This window comes from Chionomys nivalis, chromosome 7 (assembly GCF_950005125.1).
Source record: "Chionomys nivalis chromosome 7, mChiNiv1.1, whole genome shotgun sequence".
Taxonomy (NCBI): domain Eukaryota; kingdom Metazoa; phylum Chordata; class Mammalia; order Rodentia; family Cricetidae; genus Chionomys; species Chionomys nivalis.
In genome coordinates this window covers 82,171,128-82,198,726 of record NC_080092.1, presented here as the reverse complement: position 1 = coordinate 82,198,726, position 27,599 = coordinate 82,171,128, and the positions used below count along the sequence as shown (strand labels likewise).

The window sequence follows — 27,599 nt, the reverse complement described above, 5'->3', positions numbered from 1 at the left end:
GGAGATTCACCTGCCTCTACCTACCGAGTGCTGGGATTAAAGGCGTGCGCCACCATCTTATGCATGTCTTTCACTTTAATACATGGTGGTTTCAGATTTCAGGGGTTCAGAAAAAGACCACAAAGAAAGTAAATGTTTGGTTGATACTTCCTAAGGTTTTGTATGCATATCGACTCAGATCCATGAATTTAGTTTGCTTTTGCATATACTACTGGTACTAATGAAACAAATCAATATTATTGTGGGATCTTGCTTTGATCCATCCCTCATATACCTTTTTATTTTTGAAATAGGATCTTGTGAAGCTCAGGCTGGTACTGAATTCAAATTCACTATAGTGGAGAATGGTCTTGGTATCTTTATCTCTTTCTCTCTCATTTGGCTTTTTTGAGATAAGTTCTCTCTAGGAAACTCTGTTTGTCCTGGAACTTGCTAAGTAGACCAGGCTGGCCTTGAACTTGCAGAGATCCTCTTGTCTCTACCTCACAAGTGCAGAGACTATAGGCATTTACCTACACCCTCTGCTTTAGAATGTGTGTGTATGTGTGTGTGCGTATAAGTCGGGCAGTAATGGCAAAGGTCTTTAATCCTAGCACTCAAGAGGCAGTGGCAGGTGGATCTCTGAGACTTTGAGGCCAGCCTGGACTACAGAGAAAATTCCAGGATGGCCAGGACTTTTACACAGAGAAACCCTGTCTGGAAAGGCAAAATAAAATAAAAGTATGTGTGTGTGTGTGTGTGTGTGTGTGTGTGTATAAAGTGAGCATGTCAGTGTAACCATGTTGTCTTGTTTTTGGAGCTGTGTATTGAACACAGGCCTCATATGCTAACCACATGTTCTACTTCTAAGCTATGCTCCAGGCTGTAGATCTATATAATATTTTTTTTTGCAATATCATGGCTGTTTTTAGGGATCTTAAGGACAGTCCCATGTCCTTAAGGCTCATTACTTGACAACACTATTGCCAGCTCTTTCTAAATTTTTGCAGAAACATGTTCAGATAAGCAGATTAATTGCTGGCTTTACATATAATTTTTAGCATCTGGACGATAGCTCGCTGAATGGACATCTCTTAGCTTATTTGTAGATACCTACCTGATATTTAGATTGTTTCTAACAATTCACATTATTATAAACAACCTCTTTCTATGCAATATTTCCTGACAATACATTTTTGCTAGGGGAATTGCTAGGTCATTGAAAAAACTATGTAGGTTTAAAAGCACAGCCATGTCCTATTGACATGTAGTGAGAATGGCACCAAAGTTGGAGACCAGCAGTCTTTTAGGTTCTTGGTTTGCTCCTTTGAAGGCCAGGGACAGTTAACAACCAATGCTGGCTTTCTCCAAGGAGTTTCTACACCAAGATGCAGCGTTGCTGCGGTTTAGGCATGGTGGGCTAGAGACCTGTTCAAGCTAAGCTTCCAGCCTTGCTGCCCCTGCAGGGTCTTCCACTTTCCTGGCAGCCTCTAGGATTCCACCCCAGTCCTACTCCATACCCTCCCCCTAGTAGGGGAAGGGCGTGTTAGGGAACAGCTCAGGCGAGCAAAGATTGCACCATCCACTGTTTGTAAAGGAAGTCGACAAAGCGCAGAGAACAAAATCATAGATCCACACATCCAGGTCCTGCAGCAGCCAGGATCCGGGTTACACTCATTTCATTACTTGGCGCAGAGGTCGGGCCCCTTCTTGGCCACCTCCGCCCCAGCCTAACCTTGGGTTGAGTACCGTCCCTTTAAGGAGCTGTCACGGTGGCGCTATTGGCCCCGCCCATTTAGGGGAGGGCCAACTAGGAGGGGAGGGGTTCGTGGCTGAAGCCTGGGGGGTGGGGGGGTGGGGGGGTGGGGGGGTCTGGGTCTATTTTTAGCTCGGGGTCGGATCACGTGACGGGAGTGACGTCTCTGAATGTTGTTGTTGGTGGCGGCGGCGAGCGGAGCCGGAGGAGCCGCCGCAAAGATGGAGGAGCCGTCGAGGAGGCGCTGCCGCTGCTGCTGCCGCCGCTGCTGCCGCCGCCGCCCGCGAAGCCGGAGCTCGAGCCGCAGCGGGTGAGCGCGCCGCATCCGTCGGGACCTTACCTCCCGTGGCCCCGGGACGCCCAGCCGCGCTCAGTCCTCCCGCCGTCGCTGCCCGCGGGCTCCCTGCGCCCCTGTCCTTCCTCCAGGCGCGCGCGCTGAGCCAGCCCGCACCCCCAGGGGGTGTCGCGGGGCTGGGGAGCGTCGCCCCTGACTCGCCGCGCGCGCCCCTCCCCACCCTTCCCTTGCAGGGCTCCTTCTCTGCAGGTAAGGGAGGGGCCGATCTTCCCGCACCTCGCGCCCCCAAATGGCCCGCAGACCAGCCGGGGATGTCTGATTTGTCTCCTCCCTGGCAGTTCATAATCCGTTCCAACAGCGATTTGAGCCTTGCACCTGGATTCTGGGCAGACCCTCTTTTCACTGGACACCCCTTTCTTGTTACTTTGCGGTGAGGGGCGCAGCCCACCCACCGTGCTTCTCCAAGTGGCTAAGAATATACGCTTGATTTTATGCCCTTGACGTCCATGCAGGTGAAAGGGGACTGCGGGGCCCACCTTAGTTCTCTGTGCCATTATTCTCACCCCCTCGCCTGTGAGGCGTTACTGCGTTTATTACCACCCTCTTCTGTCTGACACCCTTGAGCTCAGGAAAAAGCTGGGAGATGAATTGGTGATCTTCCTTGGCTAGGGTAGATCCCTCCCCCCCACCCAGTTTTCATCTTGGGTTTGTTTCTCATGGGGCAGGGGTTCTGATAGTGCCTTGTTAACTTGGGGGAGTCGGCTTCCCCACCCCACCCATCCCTGAGGCCCTCAGGAAGATGAGAACTGGCTGGGTGATAAGTAATTAATCTAGGAGCTGGGGGCGGGGAGTAGGGTGTGCTTCATTTCAGGGCGAAGGTGACCACTTGATGTCCCTGCGTTTGGCCCTTCTAAGATGCGCTTTGTTCCTGAAGAGGAAGGGTAGAGGCTGCAGTTGCTTTTGGGGTGTGCGGAAGGGACTCAGCGCTCTGACAGTGACCACTATGCTTCTGGGACCTGGTATTAGCTTTGGATCTTGGGGACAGGAATGAAGAGAGGGGTTTAGGGTTCAATGGGAGGGGAAGATAGAGCCAGATCCTAGGAACAAAAGGAGGCAGGGGGTGGGAGATTGAGAGGACTTTGGGTCCTGTTGGCTCTCCACTTTGGTGCTAAGGTTGTAGGCAGGGAGGCGCCTCAGTTTCTGAAGCCCAATAACACTGGGAGCCAGGAGCCCATGCAGGGTGTTGAGAGGGGTCTGTGGATGAGCCATGTTGGGGGCTGCCTGCTTTTTCCTTCCAATCTTCCCTTTCCTTTCCCTCCTTGAACAACAAAGCTTGGGGAGAACTTGGTTTGCTTCCTCCTTCTTTCTTAAACCTTCTCTCGCCCTCCTTCCACTTAGACTTGGATCTGGACTAGGTCTTGTCAAAGATGAGAATAGCTGAATTAAAGGAGTAGGCTCCTAGCATCTCTTGACACACTGGGGGCCAGAGAGGTCCCAGATGCATGTTCCGGGCAGGGGGCGGCATGTAGAAAATGACTGGTCTGGGCTAGTCCCTCCTCTTCCTCGGTATGTCCTCCAAGGAACATGAAATCTGGAGTGGGGGTAACGGTGTCACATGCACCTCCCACCCCAAGTCGCTGCAGAGATAAGAGCTTTGCTTTCTGTTTCTTAGGGGTGATAGCGGTGTGCTTAGATATGGGGGCTTGGGGATGGGGGGCCCTTGTTGTTTCCGTATGGCAGAGGAGGGGGCTCAGCCTCAGGAGCTGGGGGTCATGCAGTTGGTGCTGAAGTACCAGCTGCTCTTTAATAATGGATTCTTCCTACTCACATCCCTTTGAGGAGGGATGTCTGGAACACAGCATCAGGCTCAGCCAGCCTGCTAGAGGACTCACTCCTGTTGGGGGGTGGTGTGAGAAAGACAGTGGGGGGGGGGCGGCAATTCTTGGCACTTTGGAGCATGTTGCTTGCTCATGAATGAAAACCTGATGCAGCCCGTGAGGGGCCTATTGTAGCTGACTTCGGCTAATTAAACTTTCTCTCCCTTTCTTCTCCCCCTGCCCACCTCACCCCAGCCCCAGCTTCAGCCCTTTCTTGAATGGGAGCCCTGTCTGGTAGTGCTGGGGGGCGGTATCATCATTCTGTCTGAGGTTTTAGGGCAAACAGACCCTGTCTAATGCCCTCTGTCTCCACCTCCTCCCTTCCCCCTCTTTTTTTTTTTTTTTTTCTAGAAATAGCAGCCTCCTCCATCTGGCTTGTGCAGATGCCTGGAGCTGCGTCTGAGCAGACAAACAGAAATGGGCCGATTGCAAAAATGAATTTGTCAGCCTGGTGCCTTTTTTCCCTCCCTTGTTGCCTTCCTCCTTTCCCTAGTTTGGGGCCTGCATGGCTTCCATCCTCCTGGATTTCTGTTGGCTCAGCTTGGGGGGTGGGAGGCCCAGGGCAGTGGAAGCTCCGGAAGGAGGCTGGGAGTAGTTGTCTACCATGGCTGGAGTCGGAGGAGCTGAGATGAGAAACCGCTGGTGCCTTTGGGTGGGATACGTCCGGGCTTTGAGCTTTGCCAGGCAGTGAGGGTTGGGATAAGTGAAGCCTGTCTCATCGATGCAGAGGCTGTGTTTCAAACTGCTGGGCCCTGTTCTCTATGACGTAGGGTGTGGCCCCTGACCTGAGAGTGGCCCTGGGCTGGGAGTTCAAGCCTCTCTCAGGCTGAGAGTTGGCACTTCGGGAGTGGGAGGCATGGTGATTGTGGAGGGGAATTTGGAAGGAGCTGTCTGAGGGACAGGATCTCTGTAGGAAGCTGTAGTGAACTTGTGGCCTTCGGGACATTGCACGGCTCTGGTCACCTTTTCCTGTGTGCACGACCTCCCACCTTCTGCTGGAGTTTTTATTGCTGGTGACTGAAGTGGGGTTGCCTCCCTAGGGTTTCTGCCTTCTTCACCTGAGCAGAGCCTGTAGGTGGAGGTTCTACCCTTCCCTGCACTCTTCCTTGCCCCAGTACCCTGGATGGAGTACAAGGTAGGTTCAGACCCTGGACTAGTCAGGAAAAAGGACAGAGTTGAGAGGGGAGCAGGGCCTTGGGGGTTGTTGTCCCTGTGGGGGGTAGTTCATCAGGCACAGAGCTCCCAGCCCCCAGCTACCCGCAGAGACCTTCTTGTGACAGCAGTGGACCACATCTCTGCTGAAGAGGCGCAAAGGGCTCAGGCTGTTCGCTCTTCCCTCGCCCCGTCCTGATTGGGCTGTGAAGGCTTCTTTGTTTCCCAGGAAGTCATGCTGGTGGTTCTTACTCACTTGGCAGACCTGTGAACTGGGGAGATGCCCTTTGCAGGTGGATAGGGCCCCTGGGTCCCACGCTGTGAGGAGCGATGGAACATAAGTCCACCCTGAGCCCACTGTGTGAGTCCAAGGGGCTGTCTCCTTCCACAGTGGTGCTAGGTGAGGATGAGGGGGTTAAGGACTGAGCGTCACCACTTATGGGCCCCTTGGGAGCCATTGCTCTCGAGTGTCCTGCCTTGGAGGTTCCTCTCGCTAAACAGATGGGCTGTGCTACTTAGGCTGCTGCCAGCCGTGGGAACTTCTGAACCTGTGCTCCTCAACCCACGGGAAAGGGTGTGAGCGGGACTGGGCGCCAGCCCTAGTGTGGGCTCCGGCTGAGCTGGCCTGCCCACGCGGGCCCTGCCAGAGCACCAGCAGCCCCACCTGCTGCATTCCTGAACTTGGTCCCAGACCTGTGCTGGTTCTTCTGTCTTCAGCTTCCATCTGTCAGTCCTGAATCCTGATCTGAATATACCTTTCTGTAGCCACAGAGTCCCAAACAGCAGGGAGCAGTGGGCCCAGGAGCCCTGCGTCTTTGCCTGCATTCTTGTGACCCTGCCAAGGAAGGTTGGGGGCTTCTAGGCTCCAACTGGACCTCACCCTTGGGAATCTTTGATGAGGATGGAGGGTTTATAGAGATTTCATACTGGCAGGAGGAGCGGCTTCTGGGAGATAGAGCTGATTGCCTGCTTGGGGTTGGGGAGCAGAGTTAGGGCTTTAAGGTTGGCAGCTCTGGTCGCTTCCTGACACTTGCTCTCATAGGGCATTGGAGAGCCTGGCTTCTTTTGGAAGCAAATGAATGAGATCATGTCTGGGTGCATCGAGGGCTGTTTAGGGATTGGTCCAGGTGGGTGCTGCCTAGTGTCTAAGGCTTGAAGATTAACTATGGGGCTAGGGTGTGGACTCTGGCATGACCATGGCTCCATTACTTCGTTGACTTTGGTTACTCTGGGCCTTTTGGTGCCTTTGTCTAAACTGGGAAAAGGTGTCCTTTGTTCTGGGAGAGTCAGTACATGTCAGGTCATTGCTTGACAGGCAGTACACGGGCTGGATTTCATGGTTGCTTCCACAGATCACAACCCAAGCAACACACAAAGCCCTGGGTTGGGGCCCAGAAGCTTCAGCACATGTACAGCGAGTGCTGGGCCTGTTTGACTTTCCCAGTTCATAAAACACACTCTTGTGCCCTGACTCATTGTGGTGTTGGGAAGACAAGAAAGTATGTTTTGTCTCCAGAGATGGGTGGCAAAGACTTCGAACACATGGAGAAGATGCCTGGCCTGAGAATCCCAGAACTGCTGGTCTGGGTGTCAGTTCCTTCCTGAACTTAAAAAATTGTTTGTTTGTTTGTTTGTTTTTGTTTTTGAAGACAGGGTTTCTTTGTGTAGCCTTGGCTGTCTTAGAACTAGTTCTGTAGACCAGACTGGCCTCGAACTCAGAGATCTGCCTGCCTCTCCCTCCCGAGTGCTGGGATTAATGGCATGCACCACTACCACCCAGCTGAATTTTAAACATTTTATTATTACTATTATTATTGTTGTTGTTGTTGTTTTGAAACAGGGTTTCTTTGTGAACTAGCTCTGTAGTCCAGGCTGGCATCAAACTCAGAGATCCACCTACCTCTGCTGGGATTAAAGGTGCACACACCCCAAGCTTATTAATATTTTTTAATTACATTTATTTGTATGTTTAGATGTATATGTGTGGGTGCATAGATGGCACAATGAATACATGGAGGTCAGAGGACAACTTTTATGAGTTGATTCTTTCCTTCTACCATGTGGGTAGGACTGAACTCTGGTCATCAGGCTTGGCAGCAAGCACCTTTACCTGCTGAGCCTGCTCACTGGCCCTGCCTGGTGTTTTTTGGAGGCAGAATCTCCAGTAGCCCTGGCTAGCATTAAGTTTACTTAGTCAAATTTGACCTTGAACTTCTGATCCTCCCAAGGCATTTGTGCCAAGGTACCTACCCAGTAGCTCTCTGCCTGAGCTTCTGTGAGGGATCCCAGGTCAGCTCAGTCTTTCCCGTTGCCACAAATTGTGGCCAGAATCTTCCTATACATTGTTGGTGACTTAGGCACCTTCTGGAGTCTGTAAGGGCTCCACACCTGGCAATGCCTGCAGAGACTGATGTGGCCATTTCCTGTCCCTTGGGTATCAATTAGGAAGAGAAGAAATAATAGTCCAGTGCAGTTCTGTTTTTCCTGTGTGCCCTGGTCAGGTGGCCCTCCCTCTCTTCCCAGGTACAAGCTGACCGCTCCAAGGTCTCCCTTGGCTCTCAGAGTCCCAAGTTAGGGACCGCTAACCCTGCTCCGTCTCTCCCCAGGGATGCCGTTCTGAGTGCCTGACTGCCTCACCCCGAAGGATGGCCTTGGATGGGCATTAGAGGCATTGCGGCCCCGGGCTCCTGTCCCATCCGTCTGTCTGTTATCGTCTGTCTCTCTTGACATCACCGCAGCTCCACCCCCTCCCGTCCCAGCCCCCAACGCCAGCTTCCTGCAGGCCCAGAGCCGGCATGAACTCTCCCAACAAGTCGGGTAAGAGCTGTGAGGTTGGAGAGGAGCCTCCTGGGGCAGTTTTGGATACAATGGGCTGTGTGGGTTTCCTGCCCAGGCCAGCTGACTGCCAGTGTCTGAGCTATCAAGGATTGAAGGGGTAAAGAGTGGAGAACTCACCAAAAAAAAAAAAAAAAAAAAAAAAAAGGCCAGAGGCCAACTGTGAGGCAGACCTGGGAATCAATGGCTCTAGGCTCTGGAAGGGCCTGGGTCTCCTTCTGCCCCCATGCCTGCCTTTAACATGAGAGCTTTGGGTACCTGAGATGGTGGTGTGAATCTCTCCGGGTAGCCTGGGACAGTGTTAGAAGCATTTCCCTGGATGCAGCTGAATGTTCATGCTAACTTCTTGTGGTGGTGGCTTTTTCCCTTGTTGGAGTGTCTCTTGTTCCATACCTTTTTTCTGGTGGAGCCTTTCAGGGCCTTATGCCTTAGGCTTGGGTATACATTGTGGGGAAGTCTTGGCCTTCTGCTGAGTGCAAAATAGATCACCCTCTTCTTCTTGGCAGATTCCTAAGCTGGGATCATGGCTCCCGTTCCTCTCTGTTGGGACCCTGCTCAGTGCTGCCGGGGTAGTCTGTGGGTGGAACTCTAGGTAGCTTTCTGTTTGGGTGTGTCCGGATATGTGCCCCTGAGGATAGATCCAGAAGTCTTGAGCTGGACCCTCCAGAGTTTTCCAGGAGGTTACAGGTTAGTGTGGTCAGAGTAGTAGCTGCCTTTTGTCCTCAGCTATCTCGTCCTGCAGTGGGACAAGTCCTGCATCTGTCCTGTCCAACTTCAGTCCTTCCCAGCACACTCTGTCCCTGCATCGTTTTCTGCAAGTATGGATAGATGAATATTTTCCCTCTTAGAGAAAGGGAAGTTGAAGGCATTGGATAAAAACTGAACTGCAAGAAGAAGGGAGGAATCCCACCCCCAGCTTCGTTCCCTCGCCACCTTCTTTCTGTGTTTGTGGTTCCTCCTGGGGTCGACCTGTTCTTGCCTTTGTTCAACCCCTAAGGGTTGCACCGGGCAGGCTCTAAAGCTCTGGCTTCCTGTCTCATCCTCTTAGGCTGGATGGTGAGAGGGATGGAAGAGGCCTGATGACTGTTCACCAGTCCCTCAGTTCTGCTCTTTGCACGTCAGACGTGACTGGCAATAATGCTGCTTGCTTCCTTTCTCTGAGCCACTTTCATATCTGCTTCACATGGGGGTTGGGAGCTGACCCTTGACCAGGGGCACAGAAGCTGCCCAGGGACATGTGTTGGTGGCTCGGGAAGGACATTTCTTAGCAGTAAGTAGGGTTTTGTTCTCTAGCAGTGGAAGGGTTATTGGGTTATTGTAATCCACTCAGGGTGAGAGATTTACTAGGCTGTATTCAAGACACCAATGGTCCAGGTTCTCCTTCTGCCATCCTCCCAGAGCTGGCAGGTGTGCACCAGCTTGGCAGTTTCTGAGCTCTGGCAGGATAGGCATCCTTGGTGGCCTGCCTCCTGGCTGGCTTTCCAGCTGCCCCCAGCAGGGGGAGATGCTGTCTTTTCCATGTATGGGAGCGGGGGGGGGGGTTGGGGGGAGACACAGAATATAGAACTTCTTTTTAGGACCCATGAGAGGCATCAAAACAGGGGTCTTCGCTTATGGCAAGAGGTGAACTGCTGTGGCCCTTCCCATAGTTTTTCCTACAGTTCCGGGACTGGCTACTCTAGTGGGTTCCAGCTGCCCTCTGCCATGGAGACAGCCAGTCTGTACACAGCTTTTCCTCTTTGAGGAGCTCAGCATCTGTTCTCTGAGTTCAGCTGGCATCTGGATTGGGGCTGTTGATGCCCAGAGGCTGGCAGAAGCTGAGAATATATGCCTCGGAATTCCACAGAAATAAAGTGAAACCCCAATTTGTAACCAGAGCCCCTAGGTGTCCAGTTCCCTGTGGACATCTTGCAGAAGCGCCCCCCGCCCCAAGAAAGATTTAAGCCCTAGGACAGGCAGCAGACAGGGAGCAGTGACGAGTGTGGCCCATCGCCTCCACATCCTGGCCCCACTTGCTCTCTTCTCCCTAGGGCAGTCAGACGCTTTCTCTCTGTCCTCTGCTTTCTCTCACCATAAGAACTTTTGGTTTGACAAGTCCTTGCTTGGCATCACCAACAAGGCTGGAACAGAGCAAGAAGACAGGAAATAGTCCATCCCTGTCATCCCAGCCTGTAAGTCAGCATGCAAGTTCTTGCTGAGGAGTAGCAGGTGGAGATTAAGTGATCTGCTTCTGGGCCCACCACTTCAGGCAGTGGGCACTCAATTTGTATACTTCTGGGCTGGGCTGCATGCCAACGCTTGACCTCATCTACCTCTCTGTTCATCTGAGGATTCTGCTTCCCAGAAGAGGCCGCTCTGCTCCTGTCTACTTTCTACCTTTCTCTTTCGGCAAAGGAGGGTTTTTTTTTTTTTTTTTTTTTTTTTTTGAGGCAGTTTCTCTGTGTAGTCCTGGCTGTCCCAAAACTCACTCTGTAGATCAGACTAGTCTTGAACTCACAGAGATCTCCTGCCTCTGCCTTTGAGTGCTGGGATTAAAGGCATGTGCCATCATCGCCCAGCTTCCCCCCCCCCTTTTTTTTTTGTGGTCAGGCATTCTTTCTTTTTCTGGACCCAGTGCTGTCTATACATTCTCCTCCATGGGGTTAAAGACCGATCGAATCTGTAGCAGTCTGATTTGGCCTCACTGGCTTGAAGGAGCCTCCCTGGGACCTAGGACCTCGACTGCCCTGGCCATACCCTGTTCTCAGTGCCATTGCTCGTAGAGGGACAAGAATGTGGCCTGCCATGTGATCCTGTCTGGGTGTTTGTTGGTGGGGCCCTGGAGGAGGCATCCAGGTTCCTGATGCCCGGCGTGGGAGGGAGATGAGCCTCACGATAACACCTGTCTGCCCAGCGCCTCCTCGCACCCTCTCCACTTTCTCTCCTTCCCTTTCCCAGGAGGGAGGGCGGCTGCCCCCTCCCTTTGGGGTGACCAGAGAAACTGGGGCATGGGTGTGGGGTGGAGCCAGGAACCTTGGCGTCCCGTCTCCCTGCCTCAGGCTCTGCTTCTGAGCCCCTGGGAGGGCAGCCAGCCAGTCAGGAGGAGAAAGTGGGTCAGTGCTGGCCTGGGCAGAGGGGTCTGGGGAAAAGACCCTTGGTTTCCTTCTCTACTGAGGTGCCTTGACAGGTTGGAATCTGTTCTTTTTTTCTCTGCCTTGCTTCATCATCCCAGAGGGATTGAAGGCTTAGGACTGGATGGTGAAAGGAGACAGGGTCAACCCAGAGGGGAGGTATATGCCAAAGCAGATATCCACATTTTTCTTGCAGTTGGTTTTAAATGAGAAGATTCCGCCAGTACCTAACTGTGGACCTGGCTCATGGTAGTTCCTGGGCCATAATGACGGGTCCCAGCATGACTGGGCTCAAAGGGTAAAACTAGAGGGTAGTAGGCAGGGTTGATATTTCCGGGGCATCTCACAGGCCAGGGTCTCAGGGCCAGCCTTAGGCTTTTTGACTGCACAAAACAGTACTTCTCTGCCTATTCAGTCAGGGCTCCATGCCAGCTTTTGGGCCAAAGAAGTGAGAGCTGGAAGAGCTCAAGGAGGTAGCATTGGGCTCTCCCGTCTGCCCCAGCTTTAGAGGAATTGGAGGCCATAGTGTAGCCTTAGAGGGAGGAGGTGGAGGTAGTGCTGCTGGGGAGGATAGAGCTGGTTCTATAGCCCAAACTGGGTTTGAACTTGCTGGTGCTGGCTCTGGATGTGTTTCATGGACCACGTCTTTAGTTGAGTACTTGGTGAGATTTATGGGCTAGGACTTCGGAGCTGGAGACAGGAATGGAGATGCAAGCAGAAAGAGGGGCATTGTAGCAGTGAAGGTTGAGGTTAACTATTAGGAAGACTTTGTTACATTGTCTCCATCTTGGAAGAAAAAAGATGCCTGTCTTCCCTCCCGCTAGACCTGTCTCTCACGTTTCCTTGGAGGATTTTGGGAATTGCATTGAAGACATTTCTCTTTCTAGTAGAAGTCATGGTGGTGCTGACTGTTGTCCCTGAGCCCACACGTGGTAAAGAAGTGAATCCTTGTTACCAAGTTTGATAGCTTAAACCTGTAGTCCCAGCAGGGGTTAAGGCTGAGTCAGGAGGATTGGTGTGAGTTTGAGGCTAGCCTCCGCTACTGAGTGAGACCGTGCCTCCAAATTTAAAAAAAAAAAAAAAAAAAAAAAAAAAAAAAAAAAAAAAAAAACTAAGGAAGAAGAAAGGGAGTCCTCTTTGATTTTTGACATCAGGCTAATCTAGAGTCTGAGGGCCTTGCTCTCAGGTTGTCATGGCTGCTGACCTCCCTTAAGCAAGACTCCCTGCCTCTCTTCTGTGCCTGGGGCAGGTAGAGTGAGCCAGGACAGGGCTAGCCAGCCCTTCTGGTTGTTCCCAGCGTGGGTGGGTGGAGTGCTGGCTGGGAGGTGCTGCTGCCCCTGGCTTTCAGGGCTCCCTTGTGTCTGCTGCCTGTGGTTCTCTTGGAGGAAACCCTGGTCTTCCCTCCTGTTCTCGAGAGGACCTAGTTGGCCAGGATACAGTTAGGGAAAGGGTGGTCCACAGGTGATGTCTTCCAGCGCCAAGAGCCTGGGTTGCTCAGCTCTGCTACTTTTCTTCTAGAATCTGCCCTCGCTGTAGCATCAGACCCCTCCCAGTTTGGTTCCTGGTCTCCCTCTGGAAACCAAACCCCTGTCCCCAGCAGCATCTGCCTCTCACCAAACCCCTGTTCCCAGCAGCATCTGCCTCTCACCATGCTCAGGAAAGCTTGCCTTTACCATCCTCATCTATGGTTTTCCTACCTGAGGGAGGAGGCCTTTGCTATCCTGGCAGAAGCTTGGGAGCCACAGACATCGTGTCCTTGGTTAGACAGCTTCTCCCAGGCTTCTGACAGTAGGGTGAGGTCATCCAGTCCAGAGAGAGGACAGGTGTCCCTGGCTCCGTGCCTGGAGTGGGGGGCAAGGAGGGGCCAGGAGGGGTCCAAAATAGCAACTGCGACGTCAGACAAGGGGAGGAGGATATAGACCCAGGAATAACCAGTCTATTAAAAGGCTCCAGTGAGGTCAGGGGGCCAAGTTGGTAGGAGGCACAACCAGGGGAGAAGGGGCAGGTCAGCAGTGGGGTGTGCTGGCAGGTGGCACCAACTTTGGTGGCACAGTGGCCCCATGGCCCACGAAGGCCCAAAGAGCTGGGGCTACTCCACCAGGCCAGGATGCTAATAGTTTTACGACTAACTGGAAGGCCTCCAACCCCAAGGCTTTCTATTTGGGCTCTGGAGATCCTTGTCCCTGTGTATGCCTTTGCCTGTCAGGTTTGATGGTCAGAACCTCAGAACTCCATCCCTCTCATGGGAGCATCTCTATGACTGGAGTGACTTTCATCTTGCTGTACCTCAGTTTTCCCCATCTTGGCCTCTTTCTAGAGGTCACTGTTAGCATGAAGGCGATGGTGTTTGTGATGCCCTCAGCACGGGCACTGGGTACCTTGCCAGGAAAACATTGATTGCGCTGAGAATGGGCAGGTGCTGTCCAGCCCCCTGCCTGGGCTGGGCAAGGCCTGCCCAGAGAGTCTCTCGGCTCTGGCTCTCTGAAAGGAAGCCCGGAAAGCCCAACTGCCAGAGGTGGCACTCTAGAATGGGTGGGAGAGAGCTGCCACCCTCCTGCTATTTAGGGTCCCCCTGATAGTAAGAGTGTAGGGAGGCATCTCCCAGCTCTGTGGGAAGGCAGCAGTTAAACAAACTCCACAGGCTGTTAGGAGGAGGTGTGAGGTTAGACCAGGTGGCTGGTTGTCTGTCACCCCTTCCTAGTCTTTTTGATTCCTTTCCTTGCTCTGCACGGAAAGGGGGACAGTGGCAGATCCAGGCTGGCTTCTTGGTGTCCGGTCCATTGCTTGCCCACAGCAGTAACCAGAGCTGATCCCAGATGCTGGGTCCCCTGCCTGCACCCTTCACCAGTCCAGCCACTGGCCACCCAGGTCTGTGGCCTTGGCCCTGAGTGCAGGCCACCCCAGTCCCCCCTCCCCCTTGACTGGCGCTTCCTCCTGGGGTGGAACGCGCCTCCCCCCATGGGGCCTCCGCCAGGCCTGGGCTCCTGGCAGCCAGCCGGCGGCTCCCTGAGCATGCTCCACCTATTTATAGACAGGGCCCTCCCCCAACTGCTATTTCAGTCTCCTGCCAGCTGCCGGCGGCTCATTCGGGGAGGAGGAGCAGGGAGCCAGGCCCAGAGCTGTCACCGGTGGTGCTGGGAGGGAACACAGAGAGCCTGCCTGCCCACTGAGCTCCCCTTCCTGTCCCCTGAGCACCCAGCCATAGCCCAACTCCTGGAACCTTTGGACGGGCCTTGATCCATGCTCCTGTAGTAGAGAGCCCGCCTACAGCCTCATTAGCCTCCCTGCCTCCGCTGCCTCCAGAGCGCCCAGGCCGGATGAGGCGCCTCCTTGCCCTGTGGGTCCCAGCGGCAGTGGCCTGAGGGAGTCCTTGAGCAGCCAGCTGGCCCGGCTGACCACCTTCCCCTCACCGGCTTCCGCCTCGGGCGGCCCCTCCCTGGCATGCTGCTGGTGCCCAAGGCACAGGGGCTCGTGGAGATGCTGCAAACCATCTATGAGACTGAGTCCTGTTTCTCAGCAGATGGCATGTCAGGCCGGGAACCATCCTTGGAAATCCTGCCACGGACTCCGCTGCACAGCATCCCTGTGGCAGGTAAGTGGCTCTGTGTCCCCACCTGCCCTCAGCTCTCGGGCATCCTGCTACCTGGATTGAGCATCTTACCATGAGCCTTGCCCCACTGGGGTCTTGCTTCAGACTTTCTTGAGAGTCCCATGGATTGGAAGAGCTGTGCTTCTAGGGCAGTCTCTCTTCCCTCCTTTTCACCCTGCCTCCTAGCCACCCTCTGCTGCATCCCTCTGGTGCCTTCGTCTCCAGCAGGATCGGCTCAGCTGTGAGGGGCTGGGGCTTCCTTTGGCACTATGGTCAGAGGGGAGGAAGTGGGTCAGTGACCTGTGTTCAGGCTCTCTGCTCCCCACAATTGAGCAGAAGAAGCAGCATGCACCTGGGGTACCTATAGGAATCAAAAATGTCCTGGCTTTTGTGGCTTGGTTTGACCTGGTCAGGGTACAGTGACTTTGGCAAGTTTTTGGTCAGGAGACTTCTGCGATTGGACCTTTAAAGGAGGAGGCTCAATGGGATAGGATAGAACAGAGACTAGCAGTTGGGATGTTGAAGGATTGTGGCTGCTGTAGTTCCTAGCTCCCTGCTGTCTCGTCCAGTTCCTGAGGACAGAAAAGTGGTACTTTGACTCAGGTGTGCTTGAAGATGCCCTAACGTAAGCTTGGGGATTCCTAGCCCTGCCACCTTCTCTGGGGAAACTTTTTTGATCCTTGGTGGGAGGTGGAGTCACCCCAGAGCTGGCCACTCCTTCTTTCACTCCCAGGAACCTGTTGGCAGCATCAGGCCCTTCTGGTACAGCCTCCCTACCAGGCTGGCACCACAAGATGCTTCCTCCAGGGAGGGGCCTGCTGGACCCATGCCCGCTTGGCCCCTCCTGGCAGTGACTGGCTTGGTACTTGTGTGAGAGAGAGAATATATGTGTCTCTGTGTTAGAGCCCTTGACTCTGGATATGTGGATATGGATCTGAAGGGTCCAATTAGAAGGTGGGAGCTGTATGCCTCTCTGGGTACCTGTGATTTGGATGATTTGGCTCTCAGCTGTCCAGGGATAAGGTTGCAGTAGGTTTGGGAAATGTCAGAAGGGTGTTTTGAGAAGATTCGGAGACTCCTTGGGACATGATTTGCTGTCTGCGTGGACATGGATGAGGATGTCCACTTAGTCCCCTCTTCTAGGGCATAGTTGTGGAGACCAGCACAGCAATGTGCCCACCAGGCCTCTGGGATGGAGCTCCAAAGGCTGGTTCTTGCCCAGGGCTAATTGAGCTACAGCCCCTGTCCTCAGCGCCTAAACCTGGGCCTGTGGGTGTTAAGGTGGGCTCCTGGGAGGTGAAGGAATGTCTGTAGAGCATCACCTAGGGTGGCCACTATTTGTCCACTCGTTCTGTATTGAGCCACCAGATGACCCCAAGTTCCCTCTTATTTACTTGTCTTCTTTGAATTAGACCCCAGAAATCCTGAAAGTTTAGGGCCATGTTCTTTCTGTCCCTGATTATACCCCAGCCAATCCCTCTCTCCAGATCTCCAACCTGCCTTCTGAGCCATGGCACAGCCCCTGCTGGCAGGAGGGAGGTGTGAGTCACCCAGGCAGCTCAGGGAGAGGGCTGAGAATGTTCCCCTGAGCAGCTCTGATGCTGTGTCTGTGACGCTGCTGGGGACAGATATAGGCCTGGAGCTTGGCTGCCTTTTTTTTTTGGACTCTGGAATGTAAATAGACATTTCAAATAGAAACACTTTAACCTTTGGGTTAAGAAAAAAAAATCCACCCTAGATAAACATGGCCATGAGGCCTAGAAGCCTGGTGTTTCCCTCCTGTCCCTTGTCCCTTCTTACACCCTCTTCCGATTTCTTGAGCAGCCTCCAGACAAGATGCAAAAACCTAAGACTGAAAAAAGCTGGTTTCCAAGGGTGCTTTCTTGGATGGTGTTTCTGGTTTCCCCAGCCCAAGGAACTGGAGAAGTAACTCTTCCAAGTTGCTGCCTCTCTGACCCTTGTAGCAGCAAGTCCTGGGAATTCTTATTTGGGGGCAGCTTTTGTTCTCTGTGCTGTCTTGTTGGCTGCCAACACCCAGCACCCAACACAGTGGGTGGCACCTAGATGAATGAGTGTTGCATGAGGGGGCGGAGGCCCAACCTTTTGGCAGGATGCCCGGGCGCTATTCTGGGTCTTGACCTGGTGGCTGAATAGAGACAACTACGGTGGGCACCTAAGGGTAAATCAGTTCAAGAGGGACAGACGCACTCTGCTCTTCCTGCTTAAGGAAGGGACAAGGAGACAGTTTCTGCCTCCACTGCTGGTGACTGGCGGCCTCTCTTGACAGATGGGTGGCTCTGTCTAACCACCCTGTCACTGCTCTGTGCGCAGTGGGCACCTCCACTTGGCCTTTAGCTCCACTGTGGGATTCCCAATGTTGGGCTCTGATTTTCCCGTCCCTTTCTGGTTGAGCTGAGTCCTGGACACTATGAGAAGGAGTGGCAGAAGAAGGAACTTCTCTGCCCACTGAGGAAGGTATGGATCTGGCGTGTGCCAGGAAGGAAGGAATGCTCTGGATGTTGGGAAGTCCCATGGGAAACTGGGGCTTTCCCTGGCTGTTCTTATTTAGGCTCTTGAGGCCATTCCGAGCATGGCTGTGTGTCAGGAATGTGTAGGTGTGGGGATGCCAGGAAGGTAGGAAGGGCAGGACTTGAATGGAACTAATATTGTAACACACGAGGTGACGAGGATACCCGGGACTTTCCTTGCTGGTTTCTTTTAAGAAGGACATTAATAACCCACATTCCATAATTGAGAAGGACCAAAGAAGTCAAAGAACTTACCCAAGATCACAGAATAAGTAGGCATTAGGCATTAAGATTTGAATTCAGGTCTGTCTGTGTGGGGCCATTGTAAATCCATACAAAAACTTTTACTCACGTTTCTCTCAAGAATGGTCCTTTGTCTGGGTGGGTGTGTCCTTGTACCTAGTGCCTCTATGACTTAGCAACCAGAGCATGGACTAGGTTTAACTCCAGTTCATCCCTTCAGCTGGGTGCCCATCTGCAGTATACAACCTTGACAATCTTATGTGGTAGGCCTGTCTGTGTACCTCCAAAGATTGTGCTCCTAGAGAATGGGTCCATTCTGGCCCCACTCCTGGGCTGTCTAAGAGTAGTTGGTTTTTTTTTTTTTCCTCCCTATAAATGCTTGGAACCACTTAGCCAATTATCTCTCTCCCTGCAGGCACTTTGACTCAAAGGAAGATGAGGGCTTGGGAACAGAGTAAAACACCCACCCATACAGACAGCCTTCTCCTGCCCCTATGCCCTCCTACCTCATCTGTTTTTGAGACCCTCAACTGTCCCTTCCCCTTTGCACAGCTGCCAGACAGGAAATCAAATTAACCGTGTCCGCACACAGCTGTAACAGCTGTCAGACTGTCAACAGGAGAGAGCGCAGGCAGTCCAGGAAAGCTGTGAGACAGTGGATCTTTGAATTGCAACAGAATCGCCAAGGGGATGTGTTCGGATGCAGGTTCTGAGTCTGTGCGCAGCTCAGGAGGCAGCATTTAAACTCCTCCTCTGGTGGTTCTGATGGAGAGCGGGTTGGAGTCTGGGCTGTCTCTCATGTTCAGTGGCAGACCCTGGTGGGAGAAAGGCCTATGCAGGGGGAGGCAGGCTGTTACCCTAGACAGGCAAATACAATTCCCAGCAGCCAGGCAGTCTGGAGAGAGGATGTTTTGAGATGCCAAGAGCAGGTGTCTGAACTTGAGCAGGGTTGGGGGATGATGGCAAGCAGCCAGGTGGACAGGGTGCCTTGCGGGACGCTCAAGCCTGGGTTGTGTGTGGAGAATGGAGGCAGGCTTGCCCTGGGGCCCCTACCTCCACCATTCCCTCCAGGTAGGAGTCAACAGTCCCAGCAACAGCTGCAGGTTTTGCATGGTTACTGTGCCTTTTAATTGCCTGCAGCTTCTGTGCCCAGATCTTTTTGGGGATGGTGGGGAGGTGGGAATCCTCTTTTCTAGATAGTCTCCTACTAAGATCAGCGCTGACTCCAGGGATACCTTGTGTCCTCCACCTGGATTCCGCATCCCTGTAAGGTCGTTCAGAGTCTCAGCCTGCCTCCAGCTTTCCCTCCATTTGTCCTCCTCTCTCTTCTACCTTTGGGCTCTGGTAACCTTCATCTGGGTTGCTTGATCCTTAGGGCTCCTTGTTGGATCTCTCACTAAATTTGGCACCAGCCTCCAGGCTTTCTCCTTTTTGCTTTGTAGGGAGCGGGGCAGAGAGAGCCAGGAGAGTCTAGATTAAGCCCTGGCTCCTCTGCCTCCTTTTCAGGTGACCTTGGACAAGCCTGTTCCCTCTGTGGCCTCACTTTCCTCCTCCTGCAGCTGGGGGCGTGGAGTTGCCGAGCTCCTGGGCCTTTTCCTTACTGACATTCTGAGGGTCTCTGAGGTCAGTTTCGTGTTGCTTCTGCCTTGCTGGAGGAAGGGCTGAGGGTCTCCCAGCACCTTGCCCCAGGAGGACAGAGAATAGCCTTGGGAAGAGGTGTCACATATAGTGGGACACAGTAAGGTCAAGGATGGGAGGATTTCAGGCTGCTTCAGAGTGTGGGGGTTTGAAAGCAGGATCCAGAGTTTGTGTTCATTGTTCCTGGTGATGTTGGGGGGGGGATGGATGGGATCCCACCTGCTGAGTTCTGAGCTGCAAAAAGCAGGCAGCGAAGCCAAGGAAATGGCCCTGAAATGCTTAGAGTTGAGAGGACACAGCTCCCAGAACCTCGTCTCTTTCAGTGGCACCTAGCTGCTGGTTTGTAGGAAGGGCTCTGAGGGGCAGGACCACAGAGTAACCTTCAGACAACCTGGATGAGAGCTAAGGCCTTACTGTGGCCAGAGTCTGAGCCTAGTATTCATACAGCCTAAGTGATCTGTGAAGTTGGCCTTACATTATATTTTGTGTGCTTTTTTTTGTTGAGAAAATCAAAACAAAACACATTATTTATTTTAATTTACCTATGTGTATAATTGTTTTGCCTTCTTTGTATGCCTGTGTACCATGTGCATGTCTGGTGCCTGAGGAGGTCAGAAGAGGGCACTGGATCTTCCAGGACTGGAATTACAGGTGGTTAGGAACCGTTGTGTGAGTGCCAGGAATTGAACCTGGGTTCTCTAGAAAAACAGCTAGTGATCCTAACTGAGCCATCTCTCCACTCCTCTGTGTGTGTGTGTGTGTGTGTGTGAGAGAGAGAGAGAGAGAGAGAGAGACAGAGAGAGAGAGAGAGAGAGAGAGAGAGAGAGAGAATGTCTATGTAGTCCAGGTTGACCTTGAACTTACCTTGTTGCTCAGGGATTCTCCTACCTCTACCTTCTGAGTGTTGGTATATGCCATCATATTTACTGTTTTTTTTTTTTCCATTTTATTTACTAGACAGGGTCTGACTATGTAGTTCTGTTTGTCCTAGAACTTGCTGTGTAGACAAGATGGGCTTTGAACTCACAGAGACATTTTTGATCTTTTGAGACACAGTCTGGCAATATAGCTCAGGATGACCCCACTCCTACCCTGAGTACTAGGATTAGGCATATACTCCCACACCTGGGTATTTTGTGAACTTTAGAAACTTACTTGTGATGATGATATTGCTATCTTGGTGCTGGTGATCATATACAGAGCCTCATATATTAGGCAAGCACTTTATCACCGTGGTCCATTCTGAGCCCATAGAAACACTCTGAGTAGTAGTCTATAGGCTTTGTTGGATTGCCAAAGCAAGGAACACACATACACGCGCGCGCACACACACACGCGCACACACACACGCACATGCCAGGAGCCATTAATAATAATAGCCCTGACTAGTTCTTCTGAGATCTTCCGAGGCCTTGTGCCAAGCTCCCCAGCATTCTCTCGGGCTTGGCAGCCTGGGAGGTAGGTGCTCTGCTGCCATTTTGCAGATGCTTGCAGGAAGCATGGGAGGCGCCTGGAGCCTTGACTAACAAGTGGCACAGGCTTGAGCCTGGGCCACCTCTTCCAAAGCCTTCACTCTTAACCATCACATGATGGTGTTCGCTTGCGTTGCTCGACGAGTTGTTTAAATTGCTAGGTGAGAGTCATACCCGGCCTGCACATGTGGAAATGCTGTCTAAATTGTGGTAGAACCTGTTGAGCCTCAATTGGCCTCTCTAGTCACGTAAGAGCACAGAAATAGATCATGGGAAACCGTCCCTGGTGGGGAGGGGTCATCGGCATCATGGGCAGAGGAGTGCGAAGTGTGTTCCCTGACTCCTTCCAAATTCTCTCAAAGCCAAGGCAGGGACAAGAGCCTTTTTTTCCATTCTCCAAGGGGTAGACAAGGTAATTAGGCATTTGAAGAAGCTGCCGATTGCTGGCAAAGGTGGCTACCTGTATACTGGTGGGGCGCGCCGTCTTCCTGGGTGGGCTTTCTGCCTGTGCTGTCTGGAATGACGCCCCACACTGGAGCCAGGCTGAGCACACACTTGTGCTTTGAAACATCCTGCTCACGCTGGGAGCCAGGCCACCTGGGTTTGGACCCCTGTTCTGCTGCTGCTTAGCCTGTGGGGTCTTCTGCACTGCCATCTCTCTGTGAAGCTTGGCTCCCAAAGCCTGTCGCTAAGGGCTGAAAACAGATGGTCTCAAACTACCCCTCCAGGCAAAGTGACTCCAGAATCAGGGATTGTCTCTATAGGCCTTGTGTCAATCCTGAGTGTCACATAGCTTAATGCTGCTCCCTTGTAAGACAAGATTCCCTCCTTCCTAACTGGCTCCTCTCTTGAGTCTTCTTGGTAGATCTGAATCTTGGGCTTGGGCTGCTCCAGGGTCCGTCCATCCGTCCGTCGTTGCACACACACACACACACACACCATGGAATAGAAGGCATCCATTCCCTGCTGGTCAGGGTTTGTCTGACTTGTGATGTCTTCAAGGGAGGGTGGAGCATGGCTTGCAGAGTGTGCCAAGCAGGAGGAGGCCCTTTCCTTTGTCCTAGGGTAGCTAGATCTGTTGCTTTGAGCCCTAATTCCCAAAGGTACTGCCAAAACCTGTTTTTGTGGGCCAAACCTCTTATCTGCCTAGAGGCCACACCCCTTTGCCTGGGATTTGCTGTTTTTACTTTAAATTTCATGGTTTTTGTTGTTGTTAGTTGAGATAGATAGGGTTTTACTCTGGAGTTCGGGCTGAACTAGAACTCCCTGCAATCCTCCTGCCTTGGCTTTCTGAATGCTGGCACGAGCCCCCATGGCTGGCTGTGGTTATTATTTTGTTTTTGAGGCAGGATCTCACTGAGCTACTCAGTCTGGTTTTTGCCTCACAGTCCCTTGGCCTCAGCCTCCTGCATATCTAGGATTACAGTGCGCAGCCTCCGGTCTACCCCTGAGGCCAGGCTGGCAGTGGACACAGAGGTGCCCCATTAGTCCCGCCTTCTGAGGGGCCGGGGCATCTCGTATGGTATAGAACCTCCTGGGCTAGTGGGATTCATGGGCAGAAGAGGCCAACTGGATGAGAAGGGAATACCAGTAGGTGTCAGCTCTGCCCAGTCATACCCATGAGCTAGGCAGGTCTCTGCCTTCTGAGCCTGAGCTTAATATGAACAGGGCCACACTGACGGCTGGACACGGATGGCACTGACCACCCCACTGCCTGGGCTGGGGGCTTCTGCATGGAGGCCACATGGGTCAGTGTGCTCCTAAGGCCGCCACTCCCTGCAGGAAGCAAGGGTTTGAGTCCTTAGCGTAGGTGGTCAGTGCCTGTCCCTGGAGCCCTGCAACCTCTCTCCACAGGAAGCTCCTGGCATTGACACTGTTCTGCTCTCTGCAGGACAGCATGAGGCCTGGGGTGGGGGTGGGGTAGGTGAAATAAGGACCCAGGGTTTTCTGTCCCCTGGGATCTTGGCCTGTCAGGGGGCTCTGCTAGCCTGAGCTCTCGCACTCACACTGTCATCTGAACACACCCCTCTGCCCACCCTTTCCTCCTTCCCTAGGTTCTCCAACCTTCCTAGGTCCACCAGGAGGCAACCAAGAGCCTCTTCCTGTCCTGACACACCCACTTCCCGTTCCAAGTGCTTGACTTGAATGGCAGCTGCTGTCACCTGCTCTGTTCTTGCCAAGCTGGCAGAGGGCACAGATCCTTAAGGAGATGCCCGGTCAGCCAAGCTCAAGGTTCTGTGCCAGGCAGACTATATTTTGGGGACCCCATTCTCTTGCTTCCCTGGCTTCCATCCTGAAAGGAGCCGGGTTGCTGCCTGGCAGAGCCTGGTTTGTTGCATGCTACAGATACGTGTCTTCTGATTCCTCCTTACGTACCACCGATGTAGGAAAGCCCTCTGGCTATCCTGTCACCTCACCTGCAGGCCAGCGGTTCCCTGGTGCCCACTCCAGCACACAGCCAGGCATCTCAGCAGTGCTAGCAGCGGGAGGATCCCCCCACTCATGTGAACCCCTAAACTTTCTGCAAGAGAAGATACCCCTCCCCACCACTGTTCCAACCTGACTTGAGGCAGGATCTTTAGACTCTTACCCTCTCCTGGGCCGATGGGCTGGCATCTACCTCCAATAGCCATAGTACTGCAAAGGGACTGGTTGAAGCCAGGCTACATCTTGGTGGGGTGATCAGTGTCAGGCTTGGAACTGATAACCCTCCAGCCAGTTTAGGGCTTTGCTGAATGCTTGGGGTTGGGGGTGGGGCTCGGTAGACTAGAAGCTGGCCACCAGCTCCCTTGCTGCTACCCTGCTTTTTCACCCTGATGTAGAGATGGTCCTCTCCAGAAAAGCCCTGGGAATTTTCGGGTATCTTTCATCAGGGGGCTGGTCCAGGGCATGGAATAGGAGGGAAAGTGAGAGAGCGTGCCACGAGGGGTGGGGGGTTGTGTTTGTCTGTGTGTGTGACTCCACCCTTTATGGCCTCATCTGGCCACTCCTGCAGATGTGGCTCTGGCCCGGTGGCCACAGAGTCGTCAGTGTGGCTGACAGAGAAACCACAGAGGAATGTGCTCAGCTTATGTTGGGGGAAGACGGGGTACTGAGAGACATCCTGCTGAGGCTCTCCCTCCCACCCCCACCCCCAGTGGGTCTCCCAGGCGAAATAGGCTTAAGGATGATATGGTTTGCCCCAGGCCTGGTGATGCCTTCCAGTGCTGTGTTTCCTGAGCACATATGTGGGGGGCTCTTTTTAGTCCCTACCACTACATCCCCGTCACTCTTGATGTAGGGTCAGGTGTAGGGGGTTGGGGTTGGGAAGAATCTTGAACAGTAGCAACCATCAGGATATCAGGGTTGTGTCCTCTCTGCCTGGGATGCAGTGGGCCCCTTGGCTGGGCAAGTGTCTTCCTGGCCCCATGTGCCTCCCTGGGCTGGTGTGAGGAACATAGGATTTTTCTTTGGAGAAGTGGAGAGCAAAGGAGATGATCTGGTGTCGCCTTTCTCGCTTCCTTCTTCCCAGGCAGCGGTATCCTGCCTTCCCCTTCCGGTTAGCTGCAAGCGGCTTTGTGGGGTGTGGGTTGGGTTTGGGGCTCCCTGCTGGTGTGGTGTTTGCCCGGTCGCCCTGGCAACTATTGGGCAGTGATGCGGAATGACATTCAGTGACCAGAGGACAGTGACCAGGGATCAAGAGGTCAAGACCCAACCTTCCCATAAGTCAGTTGGAACCTTTCCCGTCCAGTGGCCCATTGTCCATGCGGACCTCAGAACCACCCCGTGGATCCCTCTCCCACTATGCCCTTCCCAAGGGTTCCTCCCCTGGCTGGAGACTGAGGTCCTTGCCACAGCTCCAGCCCTCCCCCTGCCATCACTCTTCCTGTCTGATTCCCTTTCCTTTCCTGTCTCCTACTCCCACCTCCTCCCTGCTCTCCCATTCTCTCATCCCCCTCCCCCCAACACAGCTGCTGTTTGGCTCCCGCTATATATAGCAGTAATTACAATAAAAGTGTTGAAAGGAGATAATCCAGCAGAGGAAGCCAGGCTGACTCCCAGCCCTCTCCTGTCCCTAGCGTGGTGCTATCCTGCACCCCCTTTTCCCTAAGGCCTCCTGTTCCCACCCTGCCCCCCCACACCATGCTTGCTCCCCCTCATCTGCCTCATCTGCCCCAGCTGGGATTAGACTGAGAGACTCACAGAGAACAAGCTACCTGGAAGGTCTTCACAGGCCCAATCCCTGCCTCCGTTTCTCTTCATGTATAAACTTAGGTGGGGAGAAGGCAAGGGACAGTGAGTGAAAGCGTAGGATTTACATTCATAGCCTGGTTCCTCAGTCACCTATGTTTGGTCAAGTTACTCAGCACTCTCTGTCTGCCTCGGTTTCCTTATCTGTGAAAGGGGTACTAATAACAGAATTGAACTCATATATCACTGCAGTGTAAATGAGCCGTGCATAGAAGATGCCTAGTATTAGCTCTCAGTGACCATATCAGGTGTTGAGTTCTGACTCTCTCCGGCTACTCCTCTTCACACTCATGCATAGATACAGTTTTTTCCTCGAACCCACGGCCTTATGCATGCCACACTGACCCTTCCTGCAGCCCTGTTGCATACATAGTTTCTTATCGAAGTTCATGACTTCAGCCTCATTTAAAGAAAGTGGACGGCAGCATCCACGGGTGGAGAGATTTATGTCATTAAGAGTCTAGTGGACCTGTCAGTCTCTTGGGCCGTGGGCCAGGCTGTTAGGGCCGAGATCAGTCTGGGGCTGGACTCACTGACCACTTGTGTGTCTTGTGCCCACAGTGGAGGTGAAGCCGGTGCTGCCAGGAGCCATGCCCAGCTCCATGGGGGGTGGAGGTGGAGGTAGCCCTAGCCCTGTGGAGCTTCGGGGGACTCTGGCAGGCCCCATGGACCCTGCGCTACGGGAGCAGCAACTGCAGCAGGAGCTCCTGGTGCTCAAGCAGCAGCAGCAGCTTCAGAAGCAGCTCTTGTTCGCCGAGTTTCAGAAGCAGCATGACCACCTGACGAGGCAGCATGAAGTCCAGCTGCAAAAGCATCTCAAGGTGAGCAAGGGGGGTTGGGGCCCACCAAAGTGGCAGCCCTGCCTGGGCCTGGCTCACCACCGCCTCTGCCCCCTGCACCCACCGCAGCAGCAGCAGGAGATGCTGGCAGCTAAGAGGCAGCAAGAGCTGGAGCAGCAGCGGCAGCGGGAGCAGCAGCGGCAAGAGGAGCTGGAGAAACAGCGGCTGGAGCAGCAGCTGCTTATCCTACGCAACAAGGAGAAGAGCAAAGAGAGTAAGACCTGTGGGCAGTTCCTGGCCCTACCACGCCGTGGCCCCAGCTCCAGGCACCCAGCTCAGCTGTGCCCTGTCCCGTAGGTGCCATTGCCAGCACCGAGGTCAAGCTGAGGCTCCAGGAGTTCCTCTTGTCGAAGTCAAAGGAGCCCGCGCCAGGCAGCCTCAACCATTCCCTCCCACAGCACCCCAAATGCTGGTAATGGCTCTGGGGGGCAAGGGTTGGCAGAGGGGCCCTGCTCAGGGGCTGCCTGGTTATAAGATGGCTTGGGGCTCCCTGTTTTGCAACCGTTCTCGAGTTTTGCAGTCTGTCCCAGTAGGGAGCTCGCCATCCTGTTTCTCTCCTCCCTTTCCCAGGATCCATGTTTTTTTCCCTCTGTAATGTAGACCCCTAGTTCCATGAGGTAACCATCCACCATGTGGCCTTTCCATAACTCTCCTTTCCTACTCTGTGTGTGGTAGCATATGCCTATAGATGTAGCACTCAGGATGTAGAGGAAGAAAGACTAGGGGTTCAAATTTGTCTTCAACTACATAGCAAGTCTGAGACCAGCCTGGGTTGTATGAGACCCTCTTTCAAAACATATATAAAAACAAACAAAACAAAATCTTGCAAATCAAACAACTCGCCTTCGGTGGCAGGTCAAGTGGGTAGGTGGTAACCCAGATCCTGCTTCCACCCCACCCCCAGGGGAGCCCACCATGCTTCTTTGGACCAGAGTTCCCCTCCCCAGAGCGGCCCTCCTGGGACGCCTCCCTCCTACAAACTGCCTTTGCTTGGGCCCTATGACAGCCGTGATGACTTCCCCCTCCGCAAAACAGGTGGGTGAGTCCTGGCTTCCAGGAATATGGCTTCTGGGGTAGAGGTGGGCTTATGCCAAGGGCAGTGCTGTGGCTTTGAGTTGTCCCCCTCCCCCCCACACACAGGTGGGCTGGTCTTCAGGTTGGTGTGTAGATCGATCTGAGTCCAGCCACTTTCTCTCCAGCCTCCGAACCCAACTTAAAAGTACGTTCGAGGCTAAAACAGAAGGTGGCAGAGAGGAGAAGCAGTCCCCTCCTGCGTCGGAAGGACGGCACTGTTATTAGTACTTTTAAGAAGAGAGCGGTTGAGATCGCAGGCACGGGGCCTGGGGGTAAGGCCTCCTCTCCTGTCCTAATTGTGAAGGTCTGGGAGGAGGGGTGGCCCGGAGCAGGCCCAGGTGACAGCCACTTCTCCTGTAGTGTCGTCCGTGTGTAACAGTGCGCCCGGCTCTGGCCCCAGCTCCCCCAACAGTTCCCACAGCACCATCGCTGAGAACGGCTTTACTGGCTCAGTCCCCAACATCCCCACTGAGGTACAGGACTGACTGAAGCTGGGACGGGGTAGGGGGCACAGAGGTGCTCTTTCTTTTGGAAGGAGGAGTTTGCTCTTTCTGGCCTAGCTGAGTGTTCAGCCAAGATGCCTCTGTGTGCATTTGGAGGGTCTTGCCTGGATATGTTGCCTTGAAAAGAGATTTGTCCCGCAGGCCCCTGAAGGGATCTGATCTCTCTGTTACCTCCACTTGGGGCTCAGGGTTGGGGGAGTGAGAGACCATTTAGAGCCCTTGGCCTTTGTCCAGGTTGCCCCTCTTGGCTGTCTCTCCTTTGCCTGCTTTCATGTCTGTCTCTCCTGACTGCTCCCTAGATGCTCCCCCAGCACCGGGCCCTCCCTCTGGACAGCTCCCCAAACCAGTTCAGCCTCTACACGTCTCCTTCTCTGCCCAACATCTCCCTAGGGCTGCAGGCCACAGTCACCGTCACCAACTCGCACCTCACCGTAAGTACAGGGCACATATCCTAGCTCAGACTTACCTTCCCCAAGGCC

The 27,599-nt window shown here is 53.5% G+C and overlaps 1 protein-coding gene and 1 non-coding gene across 9 annotated transcripts in view; one reads left to right on the top strand and one right to left on the bottom strand.

Annotated features, from left to right (window-relative positions):
* Window positions 1-893: 893 nt before the first annotated feature.
* Window positions 894-1,024, bottom strand: LOC130878883 (small nucleolar RNA SNORA33). Its single transcript, XR_009057499.1, has one exon. It is a non-coding gene; the product is annotated as a small nucleolar RNA SNORA33 (small nucleolar RNA).
* An 865-nt stretch (window positions 1,025-1,889) lies between these two features.
* Hdac5 (histone deacetylase 5) overlaps window positions 1,890-27,599 on the top strand; it is a 35,065-nt gene continuing 9,355 nt past the window's right edge. Inside the window, exons 1-11 of one of the 8 annotated variants that reach the window (XM_057775628.1) lie at window positions 1,891-2,045; window positions 7,666-7,876; window positions 14,525-14,596; window positions 18,871-18,987; window positions 25,266-25,525; window positions 25,613-25,757; window positions 25,841-25,955; window positions 26,448-26,578; window positions 26,743-26,889; window positions 26,978-27,090; window positions 27,420-27,551. In XM_057775628.1, the coding sequence (XP_057631611.1) occupies window positions 25,295-25,525; window positions 25,613-25,757; window positions 25,841-25,955; window positions 26,448-26,578; window positions 26,743-26,889; window positions 26,978-27,090; window positions 27,420-27,551 (1,014 nt within the window). In that variant the 5' untranslated portion in view covers window positions 1,891-2,045; window positions 7,666-7,876; window positions 14,525-14,596; window positions 18,871-18,987; window positions 25,266-25,294. Of the gene's footprint in view, window positions 2,046-7,665; window positions 7,877-14,083; window positions 14,597-18,870; window positions 18,988-25,265; window positions 25,758-25,840; window positions 25,956-26,447; window positions 26,579-26,742; window positions 26,890-26,977; window positions 27,091-27,419; window positions 27,552-27,599 lie in introns of those variants that run through there. The other 7 variants (XM_057775626.1, XM_057775625.1, XM_057775623.1 and 4 more) reach the window with 7 other exon arrangements.